Source organism: Apodemus sylvaticus, chromosome 6 (assembly GCF_947179515.1).
Source record: "Apodemus sylvaticus chromosome 6, mApoSyl1.1, whole genome shotgun sequence".
In the NCBI taxonomy this organism is placed as follows: Eukaryota; Metazoa; Chordata; class Mammalia; order Rodentia; family Muridae; genus Apodemus; species Apodemus sylvaticus.
In genome coordinates, this window is record NC_067477.1 from 113,163,377 (window position 1) to 113,181,773 (window position 18,397).

Sequence of the window (18,397 nt, forward strand, 5' to 3'; positions counted from 1 at the left end):
TAGCTCCTGCTGCCATGCAGTCACTTTGTCCCCAGTCTGTCCTTCTACAACAGTAAGCACCATTAATCTCTTTCCTAAGCTGCCTGGTCACATTGCTTTATCACAACAACAGAATAACAACCAAGATAGCACCTAAGCTTCCAACTTGTGGTTGGGCAAAGCCTAAGGGGTTGCTTGCTCTTGCTTGAATATAGGAAAGCTACAACTAAAGTGGTTGAAGGAGTTGAGACTACCCCAAGATGGAAGCCAAATGTGGTAGCATTGTGCACATGGTATTAGCTTTGGAAGCATTAAGAATACAAGAGTGAGATTGTTATGAATTCTTCCTCCAGTTTCAGAGAGGCATTGAGACCAAACAACATGGGGTAATGCTAAAGTCACCGTCAGAAAAAGATCCTAAGAAGAACTATGTAAAGCTGTGAAAGTGAAGCCTGGGCTGTAGTGGAGACACCAAAATGTTGGAGGTGCTGGAGCCATGAGACATCGGCTGGAGAGTGCTGCATATGGGAGTGGAATGAGGCCAGAAAGAGACACCGTGGCAGAGAGCAAAGCGGGACGGCAGACCCATCTAAGCCCCTTAAACTGAAGGCGCGGCTCTAAGAAAGACGTGGAGCTACAGGGTTCGGCATACTCTGCTGGGATCTATCTTGCTTGTCCAGTATTTTCTAATGATGTCCCCATTTCTCTCTTTTGAATGGAAACGTATATTCCAGTAATTTGTTTTTTATTTTACATGGGATCTTAGCCAAGAATCTTAAAGTTAGACTGAATGCATTTTGTATTTGATCTCATGGGCCTATGGGCCCAGGGAGTAAAGTGAGAATGACCACCATAGGCTCAAGGTACTTGAGGAGCAGCTGGCGGTGCTCTTTGAAGAATCTATGGAACCTCTAACAAGTGGACCTTGACAGGGCACTCATCCACGAGCCTGAGAGCCTCCAGCCTCACTCCACCCCGGCTCCTTCCCTCCTGCACGACGGGACTGGATGTGACCTCCCAGCCTCCAGCCACCTGCCACCAGGCCTCCCCATCATCATGGACTAACTCTGGAACTAAATAAATTCTTTCTTATATAAGTGCCTTTACTCTTAGTGTTATCACAACAAAAACCCTAATATAGTGACTAATGAAGACACTGATATTGATACACACACACATGCACATACACCTACACGCACATGGGCACACACACACAGATCTGCCAAGTAAACATGAAAAAATGTTCAACCTCATTAGAGAGATACAAACTAAAACTACAATATATACCCTATTATATGTGGGTTTTACACACACATACATATATACAAACACATCATAACAAGCACTGACGAGTATATGAAACAAACAGTTTACTAATTTCTTAAATGTATTTATCTGGGGGATAGTGGGAGGACACCTCTGCACTCAGTGCTCTCCTCCCATCTTTGTGTGAGTTCTGTGACTCTAACTCAGGTGGCAGGCTTAGGCAGCAATCGTCTGTCTTTACCTGTTGAGCCATCTCACCAGCTCTGAAACATAAAGTTTTTCTTTTGTTTTTTTTGAGACAAGAGTCTCACTGTGTAGCCTTGGCTACCTAGAACTTACTATGTAGCCCAGGCTGCCTCCTTGTCCCAGTTCTAGAATTAAAGGCATGCGTTACCAAGAGTTACGCTAAGATTATGAACACTCTTTTTTCTCTACTAGGGTGTATAAAGGGGCAACTCGATGTAGTCCTGGCCGGGAGCATACAATCTTCCCCCCGCCCCGAGATATTTTTATTTACATTTCAAATGATTTCCCCTTTTCTGCCCCCCCTAACTCCCCAAAAGTCACATAAGCCCCATTCCCTCCCCCTTTTCTCCCACCCACCCCTTCCCACTTCCCTGTTCTGGTTTTCCCTATACTGCTACACTGAGTCTTTCCAGAACAAGGGGCCACTCCTCCATTCTTCTTGTAGCTCATTTGATGTGTGGATTATGTTTTAGGTATTCCAGTTTTCTAGGTTAATATCCACTTATCAGTGAGTGCATACCATGATTGATCTTTTGAGACTGGGTTACCTCACTTAGTATGATGTTCTCCAGTTCCATCCATTTGCCTAAGAATTTCATGAATTCATTGTTTCTAATCTTAATGAAAATGCCACAACCAACCAATTTGGAAGATAGCTACTTTTTTACAAAATTAAATATACACATCCAATCATAAAGTCTACCAACTACACTTTTAAGTATTTGCCTGTTTGTCCTTGGTTTTTTGAAACAGTCTCAGGCTCTTGTGTAGTCCTACTGGTCTCAAAATTTAAATACCTCTTCTGTCCCAGACTTAGAGTACTGATATTAAAGATGAGATGGTACCACCATACCTGGGTTTGTAACAACCAAACCAAAAGCTGAAATTAATCCTAATGTACTTTAAAAAGTGAATTAATAGAGCTGGAGAGATGACTCAGTGGGTAAGAGCACTGCCTGCTCTTCCAAAGGTCCTGAGTTCAAATCCCAGCAATCACGTGGCTCACAACCATCTGTAATGAGATCTGACGCCCTCTTCTGGTGTGTCTGAAGATAGCCACAATGTACTTAGATATAATAATAGCTACAATGTACTTAGATATAATAAATAAAAATAAATCTTTTTTTAAAAAAGTGAAAAATGATGGTTTGTGCCTATAATGAATACTACGAAATAATCAGGCTGAATGAAAGAGAAGGCCAAATGTACTGCTCTAGTATTTCTTTTTCTTTCTTTCCTTCTTTCTTTCTTTCTTTTTTTTTTGGGGGGGGGGGGTTTGGAGACAGGGTTTCTCTGTGTAGCTCTGGCTGTCCTGAAACTCACTCTGTGGACCAGGCTGGCCTTGAATTCAGAAATCCACCTGCCTCTGCCTCCCAGAATGCTGGGATTACAGGTGTGCGCCACCACCACCCAGCCAGTTCTAGTATCTCAAAGCTGGACATGGTGGTGATTTATGCCTACAAACTGTACCACTGGAAGACTGGGAAAGGAAGATCACTGCCAGTCTGAAGCTACCCTGAGCTATACAGTAAATCCCAGACCAGCTGAGGCTAAGAATGAGACTATATCAAAAAATTTAAAAAAACAACAAACACTTACAATTTCATTTGTATAAAATCAAAAACATATAAATCTTATCTAAAGCGAAATACGGATAGGTACCCAAAGACACAAACAATAGACACAAGGGAGACACAAATAAAAGAGCAAAATCCACACAGGAATGAGGGCCTGGGGGCATGGATGAGTATGTCTGTTATCTTCCTTATGGCCAAGCTCCACAGGTAGGGAAAACTACAAAACTTGCCAAATTGTAAACTACAAACACATTTATTTCAGATAAAGATTCAGAAAATTAAAAACAAAACACCAGAATAATGATTCCCAACATTTTTTCTGCCATAACACATCTCTCTTATTAGTGATAGATCTGAGACAATGACTCCTAAGAAGAATTGAGGAATGTTTGAACAGCTTCTAAAATTAGCACACCTCTACCATACAATCACAATTTTAGAGAATAAAATTCTATAAGGGGCTGGAGAGGTGGTTCAGTGGTTAAAGGCACTGACTACTTTCTACAGGACCCTAATTTGAGTTCCAGTATTCACATGGTGGCTCACAACCACCTGTAACTCCAATTCCAGGGAATCTAATGTCCTCTAATGGCCCTTGTGGGCACTTGGCATACACATGATGCTCAGATATACATGTATACACAGACACACTTTCAGGCAAAACACCCATTATTCACATAAAACTTTTTTTTTCCTTTTTTTGGAGACATGGTCTATCTACATAGCCTTGGCTACCCTAAAACTCTCTATGTAGACCAGGTTAGCCTCAAACTTTTTTTTTTTTTTTTTTTTTTTTTTTGGTTTTTTTGGTTTTTTGTTTTTTTCGAGACAGGGTTTCTCTGTGTAGCTCTCGCTGTCCTGAATTCACTTTGTAGACCAGGCTGGCCTCGAACTCAGAAATCCGCCTACCTCTGCCTCCCAAGTGCTGGGATTAAAAGCGCGCACCATCATCTGGCTAGCCTCAAACTTACAGAGACCCATTTGCCTCTCCCTCCTGGAATTAAAGGCTTGCACCACCGTACCTAGCCAAAATAAATATATGGGTTTTTTTTGTTTTTGTTTTTTTAATTCTAAGTAAGAAAGATTCTTGAAAACATTATAAGTGAAAAGGGGTACATAAAATGCCGCAGAGACTGACCCAATGATAAAGAATTTGCCCACATATACAAACCTTATGTTTAATTCCTAACAAGACAAAAACACAGAATACAACATACAAGCAAATCTATACACATAGAAACAAGACAGTAGTAGCAAAAGGACTGAGTAAGATGAAGAGGAAGAAATAGCGCTAAGCATGGCCCAGGGCTGTCCTCGTCTACTGTAACTACCAGAGCATGTGTGCACACAATTATGTGGAAAAAGACACACAGAACATCAAGAGGTTTCATTATCTTAAATTCAGGACTGTTCGTTTGTTTGTTTTTGTTTGGCAGTGCGGGATCCAAAGATAAAGACCTGGGCTTAATTAATTAAGCCTTTCAGCCTCCTAAACAGCAAAGAACACAGGACTCTATCACTGAGCCCGGAAAAAGAACATGCTTTTTTTTTCTCAAAAGTAGTGAAGTTACTTAGTTACATTAGACAAAGAAGTTGTTTAGAGTCACCTACCTATTGGCGGTGCTTGGTATCGATCCACTGTTTTTCTTTGTCTCAAGTTATATGGTCTATCGTTTTCTTCTCCTTCTGCCTCTTCAACCTCTATGTCTCCATCCTCCTCTTGAGATTCTAGTTTCCATATATGAAAAGGAAGAAACACTTTAATCCATAGGTATGGTCCCATTTTCAACTGAGTATTTACTTTCATCTATTATTCTTTCTACACAAGTGACATTTTAAAATGTTAGCAATTTATGATATAGTATCATATAAAAAATACCAATATCCAATACACTTCTGAGAAAAAAACCAAACCATTGTGAAGCAACCAGGTATGGGATGCACACCTTTACTCTCTGCTGTGGATGGCCCTGGTGCTGTTTGTAGTTCAATGTTAATTCAGCTTCCCCAAGAGGGATGAGGAGTATATTATGTACTCAGGACCTCCTGTGACCCTTCTAATAAATAGAGTAAACAATCACTGAATTGGAGAAAGAGAAAGAAGCAAGAGAGAGAGAAGGGCTTTTGAATGGGGACAGCAGGAGGACAAGATGTAGCTACAAGTGGCCCCTGGTTTGGATTTATATTTAATATGGCTTACAAGATTAGGATTTGAGTTGATGTGCCCAGTAAATGAATTACCTGTTGATTCTAAACTAAGTTTGTGTGGTGTTTTCCTTCACGCAGCAACTCAACTGGGTTCCAGAGTGAAAGTTACAGTGGCAAAGGGTGGGTTTGCAAGAAGTGCACCCCAAAAGGTTGTGGGAATTTTAAAGTGTGGGGCTGGTGTGGTAGTGACCCACCAGTTGGAAATTAGCGAGCTAGATGGAGAGTTTTCAGAGCTCTGAGTCAGAGAGTCTCCAAGACATGAGAACAGGCCGGCCACGCCTGCCAGTGTCTGGCTGGCCAGCACACCGGGGCCAGCCGACATAGTGTGGAATGCATTTAATATTTCCCACAACAAATCTCAGCACTCAGAAGGCAGGGACAGGCAGATTTCTGTAAGTTAGAGGCTAGCCTGGTCTAAAGCTAGTTCCAGGACAGCTAAGGCTACACAAAGAAACCAAATCTGGGGGGAAGAAGGGGGAGATTATCTTGGAAAGTAAACTATATTTTCAATATACCAAATCTTCTGAATTCCATTCTATAATGAGCACTGCTTAGAGAATTAAACACTATGGGTTTACTTGACACCAATTTACAAACTGACAGGGCTCGCCTTATGTTCCCAGTTCCAGCTCTACAAATTTGTTATGGGTTATTCAGTTCAGAAGTAGACAGATGTCAGGCAAAAACACTACAACTCCTTCTACTACTATTAGTACTTCCATTTTTCTCTATATACTTCTTAATCTATAACAAAAATTAAAATCCAAATAATGAGGGACTTGGAGCCTTTTAGTTAGAAAGTTAACAAGTACGACAGAGGCCTTCCCACTAGGCAGGCTAGCCCACAGCCAAGGCTAACCACACTAGACAAGGAGAGGACTACCAATAGCCACTTCATTTTGCCAACTAAAGGAAATGAAAATTCAGATAATGGCTGAATTTAAATTACATTAGATTATACAGCATAGACGTAAAAAGCAAAAACCAAAAGCAACACAAGCTAACTACACAGCTCCTCTAACTACACAGCTAGTACACGTTCTTCTTCCCTCCCAGAGATCCCTATTTTCCCATCACATGGCATTGTACAGACCTTCTTCCTCACCCTCAGTAGAAACTTCATGATGATTCTGTATCCCATAACTATTTCTTCTCAGTGATTTTCTTCGTCTTTTTACCCTTGAATACATATCCATATTTTCCTTTTAAAGAAGGAAATTTGGCAAATATTAAAATAGCATTTATTCTCTGCTATAGATAAGTCAATAAATCAACCATGCTTGCTCAATATAATTTACTATACATGTACTTGCAAGTCACAAATTCATGAGAAGAGTGTCCTAAATCCATAAGTATAAAGGAGGAAAGGATATGGGACATGGCATAGCTCAGAGCCAATGTCTAACATATACAAGACCATAGGGCTAATTTTTTTCCTTTAGAAGAAGGGAGGAGGGAAAAAAAGCTAAGAGAGAAGAAAATTGGGGAGAAGAAAAAGATTGGGGTGAGGGGTTTGAAGAGGAAGTAGCAGGAACAGCAGCAGACAGTAAGATCCCAAACTAAGCATGGAATGAAGAGGAATAAACAATTGTTAATTTTAAAATATATGACACTGTGTGGCTGGAGAGATGGCTTAGCAGATAAGAGCACTGGCTGCTCTTCCAGAGAGGGCCCAGGTTCAGTTCCCAGCATCCACTTGACAGCTCAAAACTATCTCCAATTACAGGGAATCCAACACCATCACACAGACATACATGTAGGCAAAACACCAATGTACATAAAATGGAAAGAAAGAAAGAAAGAAAGAAAGAAAGAAAGAAAGAAAGAAAGAAAGAAAGAAAGAAAGAAAGCAAGCTGCTGTTGGGCTGGGACTGCAGCTCAGCCGGTAGAGTGCCTGCCTCATGTACAACACCCTGGGTTCCATCTGCAGCACTCCACGAACCAGGCATGACACCACATGCCTGGAAGGAGGAGATCAGAAGTTCAAGGCCATTTTTAGCTACATAACAAGAAAGAGAAGGGAAGGGGACAGGGGTGACATGGAGGGGGAGGGGGAAGGAAATGGGGGATGGAGGGGGATGGGAAGGGGAGGGGGAGGAAAGGAAGGGAAGAAGGAGGGGGGAAGGGGGACAGGGAGTACTGCTATTTATCCTATTTCTGGACTCCTAATTCTTTACAAGTATAAAGAAAAATATTTCTCTTCCAGGCAATACAAGCTTGTTTTCCAGCACCCATAACAGGTGGTTCACAACCAACCATGACTCCAGCTCTAGGGGATCCAATACTGGCTTCTGTGGGCATACACATACAAGACAGACACTCACACAGACATACGTGAATAAAAACTAAGGAGAAATACTTGCAAAGGTTTCCACAGCTAATATACTCACAAATTCTGTATCTGTCCACATTCGAAGCCGCTCCACTTCACCTGATCGACGATTTCGTCGGATATTAATATTATCCATTTCTTGTAATACAGCTTCAGCAGTACTATAATCATATAATAAAGAGTTTAGATAATGGTGGGAACACATTTCCACATCATAAACATTAAAGGGCTCATCAAACCAATATTAAACTATCTCTTGATATGTAACTATATATAATATCTCAATTGAATAACTTTCATGACCAGAATTTATCAAAACACAATTCCCAGTTCATAAAACAAGATGGCCAGGTATAGTGGAGCACATCTTTAAATGAAGGACACAGAATGCAGTTAGGTAGATTTCTGTGGGTTCAAGACCAGTCTGATGCACACAGTTCCAGACCAACTAACACTAAATAGTGAGATATTATTCTAAAGGATGGAATTGTTCTATTACAGGATAATTCCCAACATCCATATCAGATAGCTAACTCACAAAAGCATGTAACTCTAGCCCCGAGGAATCCAAAGCCCTCTTCTGATCTCCACAGGTACTGCATTTACACATACAAACATAAAAAAGTTTTTAAAATAACTTTTAAAAAAAGAGATGAAAGAGTATTTTCAACTTTTATACATTGACTAAAACTTTAAAATTATAAACCTTGTTTTTAAGGCTCAAAATAAATAAACATGTTTGCTTATTATCTTTAAAAACTCATAATGTAGGTCAGGCATAGTAGAGAATACTTTAATCTCAGCACTTCAGAGGCAGAGATAATGACTATAAATTCATGACCAGCTTAATCTACATAGTAAGTTTCAGGCCAACCATGTCTACATACTGAGACCTGCTGAAAGAAAGAAAGGGGGGTGGGAGAGAGAAACACCACCATGCCATGATAAATAACTACTAGATCATGTGGGGGAGAGTTGAATACCAAAAAAAACAGAAAATTGATATATAAAAAGTTTAAAGCAGGGCTGGAGAGATGGCTCAGTGGTTAAGAGCACTGACTGTGCTTCCAGAGGTCCTGAGTTCAAATCCTAGCAAACACATGGTGGCTCACAACCATCTGTAATGAGATCTGACACCCTCTCTTCTGGTATGCCTGAAAACAGCTACAGTGTATTTACATATAATAAACAAATAAATCTTTAAAAAAAGTTTAAAGTTAATATGGTTAATTGAAAAATTTTTAAATTAAAGTAGAACACCAATGTTTAAGAAACCTAGGATAGGGCTGGAGAGATGGCTCAGCAGTTAAGAGCACTGACTGTTCTTCAGAGGTCCTGAGTTCAATTCCCAACAACCACATAGTGGCTCACAACCATCTGTAATGAGATCTGATACCCTCTTCTGGTGTGTCTGAAGACAGCTACAGTGTTCTTATATATAATAAATAAATAAGTAAAATTTTTATTTAAAAAAAAAAAGGAGCCAGGCAGTGGTGGTGCACACCTGTAATCCCAGCACTCTGGGAGGCAGAGGCAGGTGGATTTCTGAGTTCGAGGCCAGCCTGGTCTACAGAGAGAGTTCCAGGACAGCCAGGGCTACACAGAGAAACCCGGTCTCGAAAAAACTAAAACAAAAACATACACACAAAAACAAACAAACAAAAAAAAAAAAAAACAAGGAAAGAAGCCCAGGATAGTATCTTAGAAATCGATATTGAGGTCTTTTGTTTGTTTGTTATGATCAGTTCATCTAAAACCTGACAATGGCGCCCATGTGGAAAAGGTGGTAGAGAATAGTTACATGAGAGCAGGGAGGTATGAGTGAGCGGCCAGCCAAGCTAGCCAACTGGTTTGCTCCAGATTCAGCAAGAGATCCTGTCTCAAAAATTAGAGCAATTGAGGAAAACACTCTCTGTCAACCCCTGATCTCCACTGGCACAATGGCAAGCCCCAATACACAGTTAAACAAATGTACATACAAACACATATACAACATATACATATGCACACACAAAAATAGCTCAAAATCAAAAAATTAAGTGAAATTGCTTAATTCATAAACATTCATACCTATTTACTAGTTGATCAAACAATAAACTCTGATTCACACTTTCAAATCTGTTTTTCCTGGACCGACAACTTTTTCTGACTTCCATGTCACCATTTATACATGAAAGGTCGCCATCTGCTTTCTTCTCCCCTCGAAGGGGGTGGCTTCGAAGTGCTACAAGAGAGAGAATTTCATTTCAAAGTGCAGAGTCCAGAAAAATGGAAAAAATCCAAAATTTAAAGGCTACAAAAACTGAATATAACTTCTTAAGTGGTTTTACTATTAAACAATCAAGGTACTCAATATTAATATTTTTGCTATAAATAAAATTTAGTCATTTCCAACTAAAAGAGTCTATACTATTAAGTCACTCTAAGGAGTTGGAATGTATGGCTCAGAAATAGGAAATTTTTGGACTTGAAGGAAGTCCACAATTCAATCTCTAGTCCCAAAAAAATGTTAATAAAAACAAAACTAAACTAAACTTTTGTCCATTTTCATACCTAACCTAATGCCACTGTAACAATCTCAATATTAACCAGTTTTCCCACAGGATACTCACACAAGCTACTATGTCCGTTTGGTAATGCAGCACCAGACTGAGAAGTTAACCTAGAATACAAATATATTTAATACACAAGCATGTCAATATTTGTTTAGATAAGTATGAAATGAATAATGCTGTAATTATCCATCTTTAAAATATTTTTTATTTTAATATATTTTACTTTGATAACCTATCAATTAAAATATACTAGTTCAAAGTCATTTCATTATTTCAAGAGAAACTTTAATAAAAAAACTGAATTTAAGCTGAATTAATTTTGTTGTCAACTGTGCCAATTCAAATCCTATTAAAAGATTAAGGTTAAGCAGCATAAATTTAACCACGACCATAAGGACCATGGCAACAGACAACAACTACAGGCTCCATTGGAAGAATCAATTCCAAGCTATGACAAATTTATTCAAATAAACTGTAAAAGAGGAAAAAAAACCTTAAATACTGCAAATATTTGATAATCCAATGTATTTTAAAACACACACAAAGACCTATTCCCCTCTCTCTCTGGAAAACAAATAAAAAATTTCTCTTAATACACTGTCAAATGTAAAATTTCACAGTTAGCACCTTTATTTACCATATACATGATGCTCCAGGCATATGAATGTAAGTATAAAGCAATTGATTTAAATACATATACTCTAACATGTCATTGCTACATAATGATTTTCCAAAATCAACTTAAAACCATAGAAGAATCACTTTTATTACCTCATAAGCACACTTTGGAATTGGCCCCAACACGGCATTAACTCAGTTTACTTGCAAACTATCAGTGTATTCATGGGTTTGGTGACAAATAAATTTTGGATGGATGTAGCTATAAATGACTAAAATTTCACATCATTGAATTAGTCAAAACAGTAAGATGCAATGCTAAAAATCATTCCATAGATAGATAGGTTAGACAGACAGACAGACAGACAGACAGACAAAATGAAAGAATGTAAAGCTTTTCTGAACAACAATAATACCACTGGGAGAAAAAAAAAAGCACAATTGTTTTGCTCTAAGAGCCACAGGGTTTACTTAGCTCTTATTTTGTTGCTTATAATGTTGTTTTTAAGAAAAGAGGACTGGGGATGTGTTCAATTCTCAGCATTGCCTAACCCATAGTCCCACCCCCAGCCCAACTACCACTGCCTCACCAAGAGGTGGAGGCAAAAGGAAAACAAAACTTTCAAGCAATTCAAGTACCTGATTATAATAATCATTAGCATCTCTCTCTTTATGAAGAGCTGGGCACAGCAGCACGCACTCTTGTACCAATACTTGAGAGGTGTTTCAATGTCAAACTTGCTACATAACAAGTTTTAAGCTAGCCTACGCTATATGAGACTCTGTATCATAGATAGATAGATAGATAGATAGATAGATAGATAGATAGATAGATGGATGGATGGATGGATGGATGGATGGATGGATGGATGGATGGATGAATGGACGGACGGACGGACAGACAGATACATAAATAGATAGACAGAAACCTAGATACATAGATAGGTAGGTACATACATACAAACAAACAAACAAACAAACATACATACATACATACATACATACATACATACATACATACGTACATACATCAACAGACAGCAGACAGGCAGGCAGGCAAAGACTAGTGAGATGCCTTTGTGGATAAAACCTCTTGCCATCAAGCCTGACCTAATTTGATCCCCAAGATCTGCATGATGAAAGAAAAGAATAGACTCCTACAAGTTGTCTTTTAACCTCCCATGCCCTATAATGCACTATAATGCATGTTTGCACATACATATATGCACATACAAATTAAATAAATGCCTTTATAAATAGAGCTAAGATGAAACTCAGAATTATAACTACCCATGTACATTGAAGACCCATCAAAATCCCTATTCTTTTAGTAGCAATAGTTTCTGGTACATGCTATACATGTCTTTATAAAACAAACACATTTTACAGCATATTTGGAGAAATAAAATTATAGAAAGTTTAAAATAAGTCTAATATCAATTATGAATATACATGAGTATTTATAAGACACTTTCATTTAAAAAGAAAATTAGCAACATTACCAGCCCTAAATCATAGCAAATAATCCACGGTAGTCATGAAAAAACAAAACACTGAGTCCTCACCTGGTCTGACCAGATGGTATGTTCCATTCCTCTCGCTGACCAGTACTTCGTGATTTTGATTTGTCTTTGCAAACAGAATCCGGCTGTTTCAAAGTGCGTTTGGCTGGAGGAGATACGTGGCTATCACTTAAGCTTCCGTCAACTTCAGCCTTCTGAAAGACAGCAATAAAAGTGTATGTATTATTGCAATCAAGATTAATATGCTTGGATAATATTATGCTTTTGTTTTAACTTATATATAAGGAATTTGAACTCGCCTGTAAACACTGTCCCAAAAAAATTAAAAAGAAAAGAAAAAAGAAAAGAGAAAGTTTATGACTGCTTTATATGCACACACATATGTATCTCTCCGGGACATGATGCCTCCCTCATACTTGCCTAAATCCTCCATTACACAAATCCCAAAGCAACGACACTTTACTACCATGGAACCTTCCAATTTAGGAAATCATAACACATAGCCAAGCCATTCAAATTCTGCCGAGTCTCTCCACAGCATCTCAAGTCCAAGATCCCATCCATGAGCTAGCTCACCACGCTCCATGGTCAGACCTCCCCCTTCACTCTGCAGCAGAGCTCCAGTCTTTAGTTCTCTTTAAGAACCTTGACTGTAAGAATAGAGTTTTCAGCCTAGAATGATTGCTCACACCTGTAATGCCACCTCAGAGGATTAACTCAAATGTGAAAACTGCCAGAACTACACAGGTAAGTTCTAGATCCACCCCACAAGACTCTAATAACAAAACAAGAAATAAAAGGGAAGGGAGCATGAGAAGGAGGGAAAGAGAGAAGAACACAGAGGAAACAGCTTTCATTTGCTAATCATTTGCTCCAGTCTGTGTCTAGGTGATTTTCCTCCTAATCTGATTTAGGCCATACATTTTAGAGACAATGTATGGAAACAATGTTGTGTGCACTAACTCACCCTTCCCCTACCACTTGACCATAATTCAGGTCAAGCTGGCACCTGTCAGGTTTTCTGTGACAGTGACCCTTACTTACCTGTATCACTCTTCCTGCAGGTTTGCTTGGCATTCTGCTCTAAGGGTAAGTGTCCTCCTTCCCCACTAATTACTCATGTCTATCAAGAATAGACTCATGGGTTCTCTATACTGCAAATCATAACACTTTACTCTTATTTTGTTGCTTAAATTATATAACACTTGGCTAAAAAGAGACCCTTAAAAAGTGATTCCTGAAGCCAGGCATGGTGGTGCACGCCTTTAACCCAAGCACTTAGGAGGCAGAAGCAGGTGGATTTCTGAGTTTGAGCCAGCCTGGTCTACAGAGTGAGTTCCAGGACAGCCAGAACTACACAGAGAAACCCTGTCTCAAAAAACCAAAAACCAAAACCCAAAACCCAAAATCCAAAAAAAAAAAAAAAAAAAAAAAAAAAGTGATTCCTGAAGCAAGCCAGTAAGTAACATCCCTCCATGGCCTCTGCATCAGCTCCTGCTTCCTGACCTGCTTGAGTTCCGGTCCTGATTGATATCGTTTGGTGATGAACATGAATGTGTGGATGTGTAAGCTGATTAAACCTTTTCCTCCCCTCCCCCCCAAAAAAGGGATTTCTCTATCTTCTCACATACCCCATCATTTTGAATACTTTTTTACAGAAGAATTTTCAGGACTCATTTTGTACTTTTTCTTTCTGGCTCTAGAAATAATCATTTCTTCAAGGATCCCTCCCTGGTTCCTTTTGGAAAATGATAGTATTTAAGAACTAAGAACTAGTACTTGATGCACTTGCTGTTACTGGAGTCTTGCTCCAGTAAGCCCTCTCAGAAAAGAGCCACACACATCTGAGCACAGACATAGGCATATCTATTTGTAAGCCATAGATAAATAATGAGCCTGGTGGTGGTGGTGCACGCCTGTAATCCCAGCACTCTGGGAGGCAGAGGCAGGCGGATTTCTGAGCTTGAGGTAGCCTGGTCTACAGAGTGAGTTCCAGGACAGCCAGGGCTACACAGAGAAACCCTGTCTCGAAAAAACCAACAAACAAACAAAAAAAGGATAAATAATAAGAGATGCCAGGCAATGGTGGCACATGCCTGTAATCCCAGCACTTGGGAGGCCAGCCTGGTCTACAGAGTGAGTTCCAGGACAGCCTGTCTCAAAAACAAAACAAAACAATGACAGGCATGGACTTATCCCAATACTGCTACTATCCATCCCACATCATAATTCCACCCCTTCTTTTCCTCTAAAGCCTTTTCAGATATAAACTTGGCTTCCACTATTATCAATACATTTATTTATCCAGGCACAGTGGCTCATACCTATAATTCCAACACCTAGGAAAAAAGCAGGGAGAGCAACAGTGGCTGGACATGGTGACACACACCTGTAATCCCAGCATTTGGAAGGTGGAGCCAGGTAGACCAGGAGTTCAAGGCTATATCCTACTTTCCTACACAAGATCTGGTCTCAACAACAAAATGGCCCTAGGTTTGATCTACATCACCACAAAAAAAAAAAAAAAAAAAAAGGAAAAGACATTATATGCCGTTCTAGATAAGTATTTCCAAGGCATGCAGTTCTAGCAGCAATACGCCTAACATAAAAATATTTGAGAAAACCTAAATTAGGGCATGTAGGGCTACTTAGGTCAAGGGCAGCCTAGGAAACACAGAGAGACCCTGTCTCAAGAAAAAAAATCCTTTAGATAATTTAATTGTTTTCTTTTATACACTTAAGAAAATGCATTAAAACTATCCAACTCATTCTGGAGAGATGGCTCAGCGCTTAAGAGCAACGACTGCTCTTCCAGAGGTCCTGAGTCCAATTCCCAGCAACCCCATGGTGGCTCACAACTATCTGTAATGGAATCTGATGCCCTCTTCTGGTGTGTCTGAAGACAGCTACAGTGTACTAATATACCTAAAATAAATAATTCTTTTAAAAAAATTATCCAACTCATAAATGTATATTTTTATATTTTCCCAAAGCAAGTTATCTGTATTATACTAGTGAAAATGTAGTTATTAGTAGCTGAGACTGTAGCTCAGTGATAGAGCTTAATATCCAGGAAGTACCACCAAAAAGAGAAAGGGTACTAGTAAATATACAATTAAATGTGTCCATGTATATGCAAAAGACATCTATTTAACAGAAAAGTTTCTCCTAGCTCTAACTAGAGCAATCTGGCTTCAGACTTAGAGATCTGCCTACCTTTGACATCCAACTGCAGGGATTCAAGGTGTGTGCCACCCTCCCTGGATACCATGAACATTTTTTTTCTTTTTCTTTTAAAATTTTTTACTTTATTTTTCAACATTCTTTTTCCCCCCTTTCCTCTCTCCTACTTTCCTTCAAATTTTTGGCCTCTTTTTTTCATTAACTGTTATTCAATGCATAATATATATGTATATACATGCATCTATTCCTAACTATAACCCTTATTTTACTTGTATGCATGTTTATAGGGCTGACCAGTTGGCAATAGACTTCCCCAGGGCAGAGCACCTCTCTGACTCCCATCTTCCCTCAGCTGTGTATAGTTCTTTGTATCGAGCTCAACTCATGTTTAGGCAGTCATGTTGGTGAGATTTTATGGGTGCACCTGCTGGCATTACTAGAAGACACGGTTTTACAGCAAGCCCCCTGATCCTCTGGCTCTTACAATTTATCCACTGCCCATTCCCTAAGCCTTAAGTGCAGAAGTGTTCTATACACCTCTCTTTCTGGACTGGGTTCCACAACTCTGCATCAATCGGTTGTGGTTTTCTGTAGTTATCTCCATCTGTTGCAGAGTGAACTATTTTTAAGGCCACAAGGACTAGCACTGACTACACAAAAAGAAAAGCAATTACAAACTCAACCATAGGAACCTGACATGATAACACACGCCTGAAATCCCAGCACTTGGGCTATAGCAAGACAATCACAAATGTAAGGCTAATCTGCGCTACAAAGTGAGACCCTTTCTCAAAAAAAGAGAGAAAGAGAATGTTTTTAAAACTGTACAGTAGGCTCTTGCTTCCTCTAACACTGTCCTTCAACAGTAAATACTAAGGTTCTGAGTTAACTAGCTAATCCAAGATCACCTAGCTAATAAAGTACAAAAGAAAAAAAGAAAACCACCTAGGAGCTGGTAATGATAGTGAATGTCTTTGACCCAACACTGGGGAGGCAGGAGCAGGTAGATCTCTAAGAGTTTGAGGCCAGCCTGGTCTACAGAATTAGTTCCAGGCCAACCAGTTACATGGTGAAATGTTACCTCCAAACAACAAAAAAGAAAAAAACGAAAAGAAAAGGGGAAAAGGAAAAGAGAGGAGGGAGGTAGAGAGGGAAAGAAAGGGAGGGAGGGAAGGAGGGACAGAGGGAAGGAGGGAGGGAGGGAGAGGGACAACTAAAATTCTGCCCTTTTATTTTTTTTTTGGGGGGGGGGCGGGTTGGTTTTTCGAGACAGAGTTTCTCTGTGTAGCCCTGGCTGTCCTGAACTCACTTTGGAGATCAAGCTGGCCTCGAACTCAGAAATCCGCCTGCCTCTGCCTCCCAAGTGCTGGAATAACAGACATGCGCCGCCGCCGCCACCCGGCTTGCCTTTTATTTCTAAAATAATTTTCTGTATTCTATCTCAGAAACTGCATTCTCTTATACATATGGTCTCTAAAGAGAAAAACACGTAAAAGCCACCAAAGTCAACGATTCTTCCAAGAGATTCACACTAACAACGCAGTGTGAAGGCCAACAGTGCAGGCGTCATCAGTCTGGGAGCTCTTGGGGGTTCATCTCCATAAGAGGGAGGGAACTATCATGTAACATAGTCTAAAGTAATTACTAAGAAATGCCATATCTTCTTAGCTCAGGAATGGTGTAATAGTTATAAGCTACTGTACCAATTTAGGTAGCATAAATCAGCAATATTCCTTTTTTTTTTTTTTTTTTTTTTTGATACAGGGTCTCAGTGTGTAGCTCTTGCTGTTCTGGAACTCACTCTGTAGACCAGGCTGACCTCAAACTCAGAGATCTGCCTGCCTTTGCCTCCCAAGTGTTGGGAATCACACCCTGTCAGCATTATTCCTTCTAAACAAATCCTCTCACTCACTATTTAAGACTCTTTTTTACATTTAATCTTCCTAATAATTTATACATCACAATTTCACAAGCTTATTTGACCAAGTTCTTTATCTGCAAGTACTAACATGTTCCAAACAAAATTCTGAAGACAAGTACTATGTTCTAAGGAATTAAAATAACCAAAAAAAAGTAAATTTTTTGAAGAATAGAATTTTTAAGTAATCTGTTCATATAATTTTCTAAATATCAATAAGTAAGTTTTTAGTAGCCCTTCTAGTTCTACAATTAAGAAGTTTCAGGCCAGGCATGATGGCGTCTACCTTTAATCCAGCACCCTGGAGGCAGAGAAGTAGGGAAGCTACAAGGTAGGAATGTGTTGTGTGAAAGAAGAATAAATAAAAAGAAATAGAAAGGGGCTGGAGAGATGGCTCAGTGGTTAAGAGCACTGACTGCTCTTCCAAAGGTCCTGAGTTCAAATCCCAGCAACCACATGGTGGCTCTCAACCATCTGTAGTGGGATCTGATACCCTCTTCTGGAGTGTCTGAAGACAGCAACAGTGTACTTACATAGAATAAATAAATAAATCTTAAAAAAAAAAAAAAAGAAATAGAAAAAAATAAAGAAAACATCCTTTACAAAAAAAAAAAGTTTTCCTAACATGATAATATATGCCTTTAATACCAGCACTCAGGAGGCAGAGGTAGGCAGTATCCCTTTCCTTTTCTTTTGTTGTTGTTTGTTTGTTTGTTTTGGAGGTAACATTTCACCATGTAACTGATTGACCTGGTAGATCAGGCTGGCCTCAAACTCATAGAGATCTACCTGCTCCTGCCTCTCCAATGTTGGGTCAAAGACATTCACTATCATTACCAGCTCCTAGGTGGTTTTCTTTTTTCCTTTGTTACTTTATTAGCCAGGTGATCTTGGACTAGTTAACTCAGAATCTTAGTATCTCTGAGTTCGAGGCCAGCCTAGTCTACAGAGTAATTTCTGGGCTACACAGAGAAACAAAACAAAACAAAACA

General features: G+C 39.3%; 1 protein-coding gene across 3 annotated transcripts in view; it reads right to left on the bottom strand.

Moving 5' to 3' along the window:
- Atad2b (ATPase family AAA domain containing 2B) overlaps positions 1–18,397 on the bottom strand; it is a 129,251-nt gene that overhangs the window by 96,442 nt on the left and 14,412 nt on the right. For all 3 annotated transcript variants that reach the window (XM_052186151.1, XM_052186150.1, XM_052186149.1), the window contains exons 2-7: positions 12,347–12,498; positions 10,221–10,270; positions 9,679–9,832; positions 7,667–7,769; positions 6,370–6,478; positions 4,680–4,796 (exon numbers count right to left, since the gene is read on the bottom strand). In XM_052186151.1, coding sequence (XP_052042111.1) covers positions 4,680–4,796; positions 6,370–6,478; positions 7,667–7,769; positions 9,679–9,832; positions 10,221–10,270; positions 12,347–12,498 — 685 coding nt within the window. The remainder of the gene's footprint in view (positions 1–4,679; positions 4,797–6,369; positions 6,479–7,666; positions 7,770–9,678; positions 9,833–10,220; positions 10,271–12,346; positions 12,499–18,397) is intronic.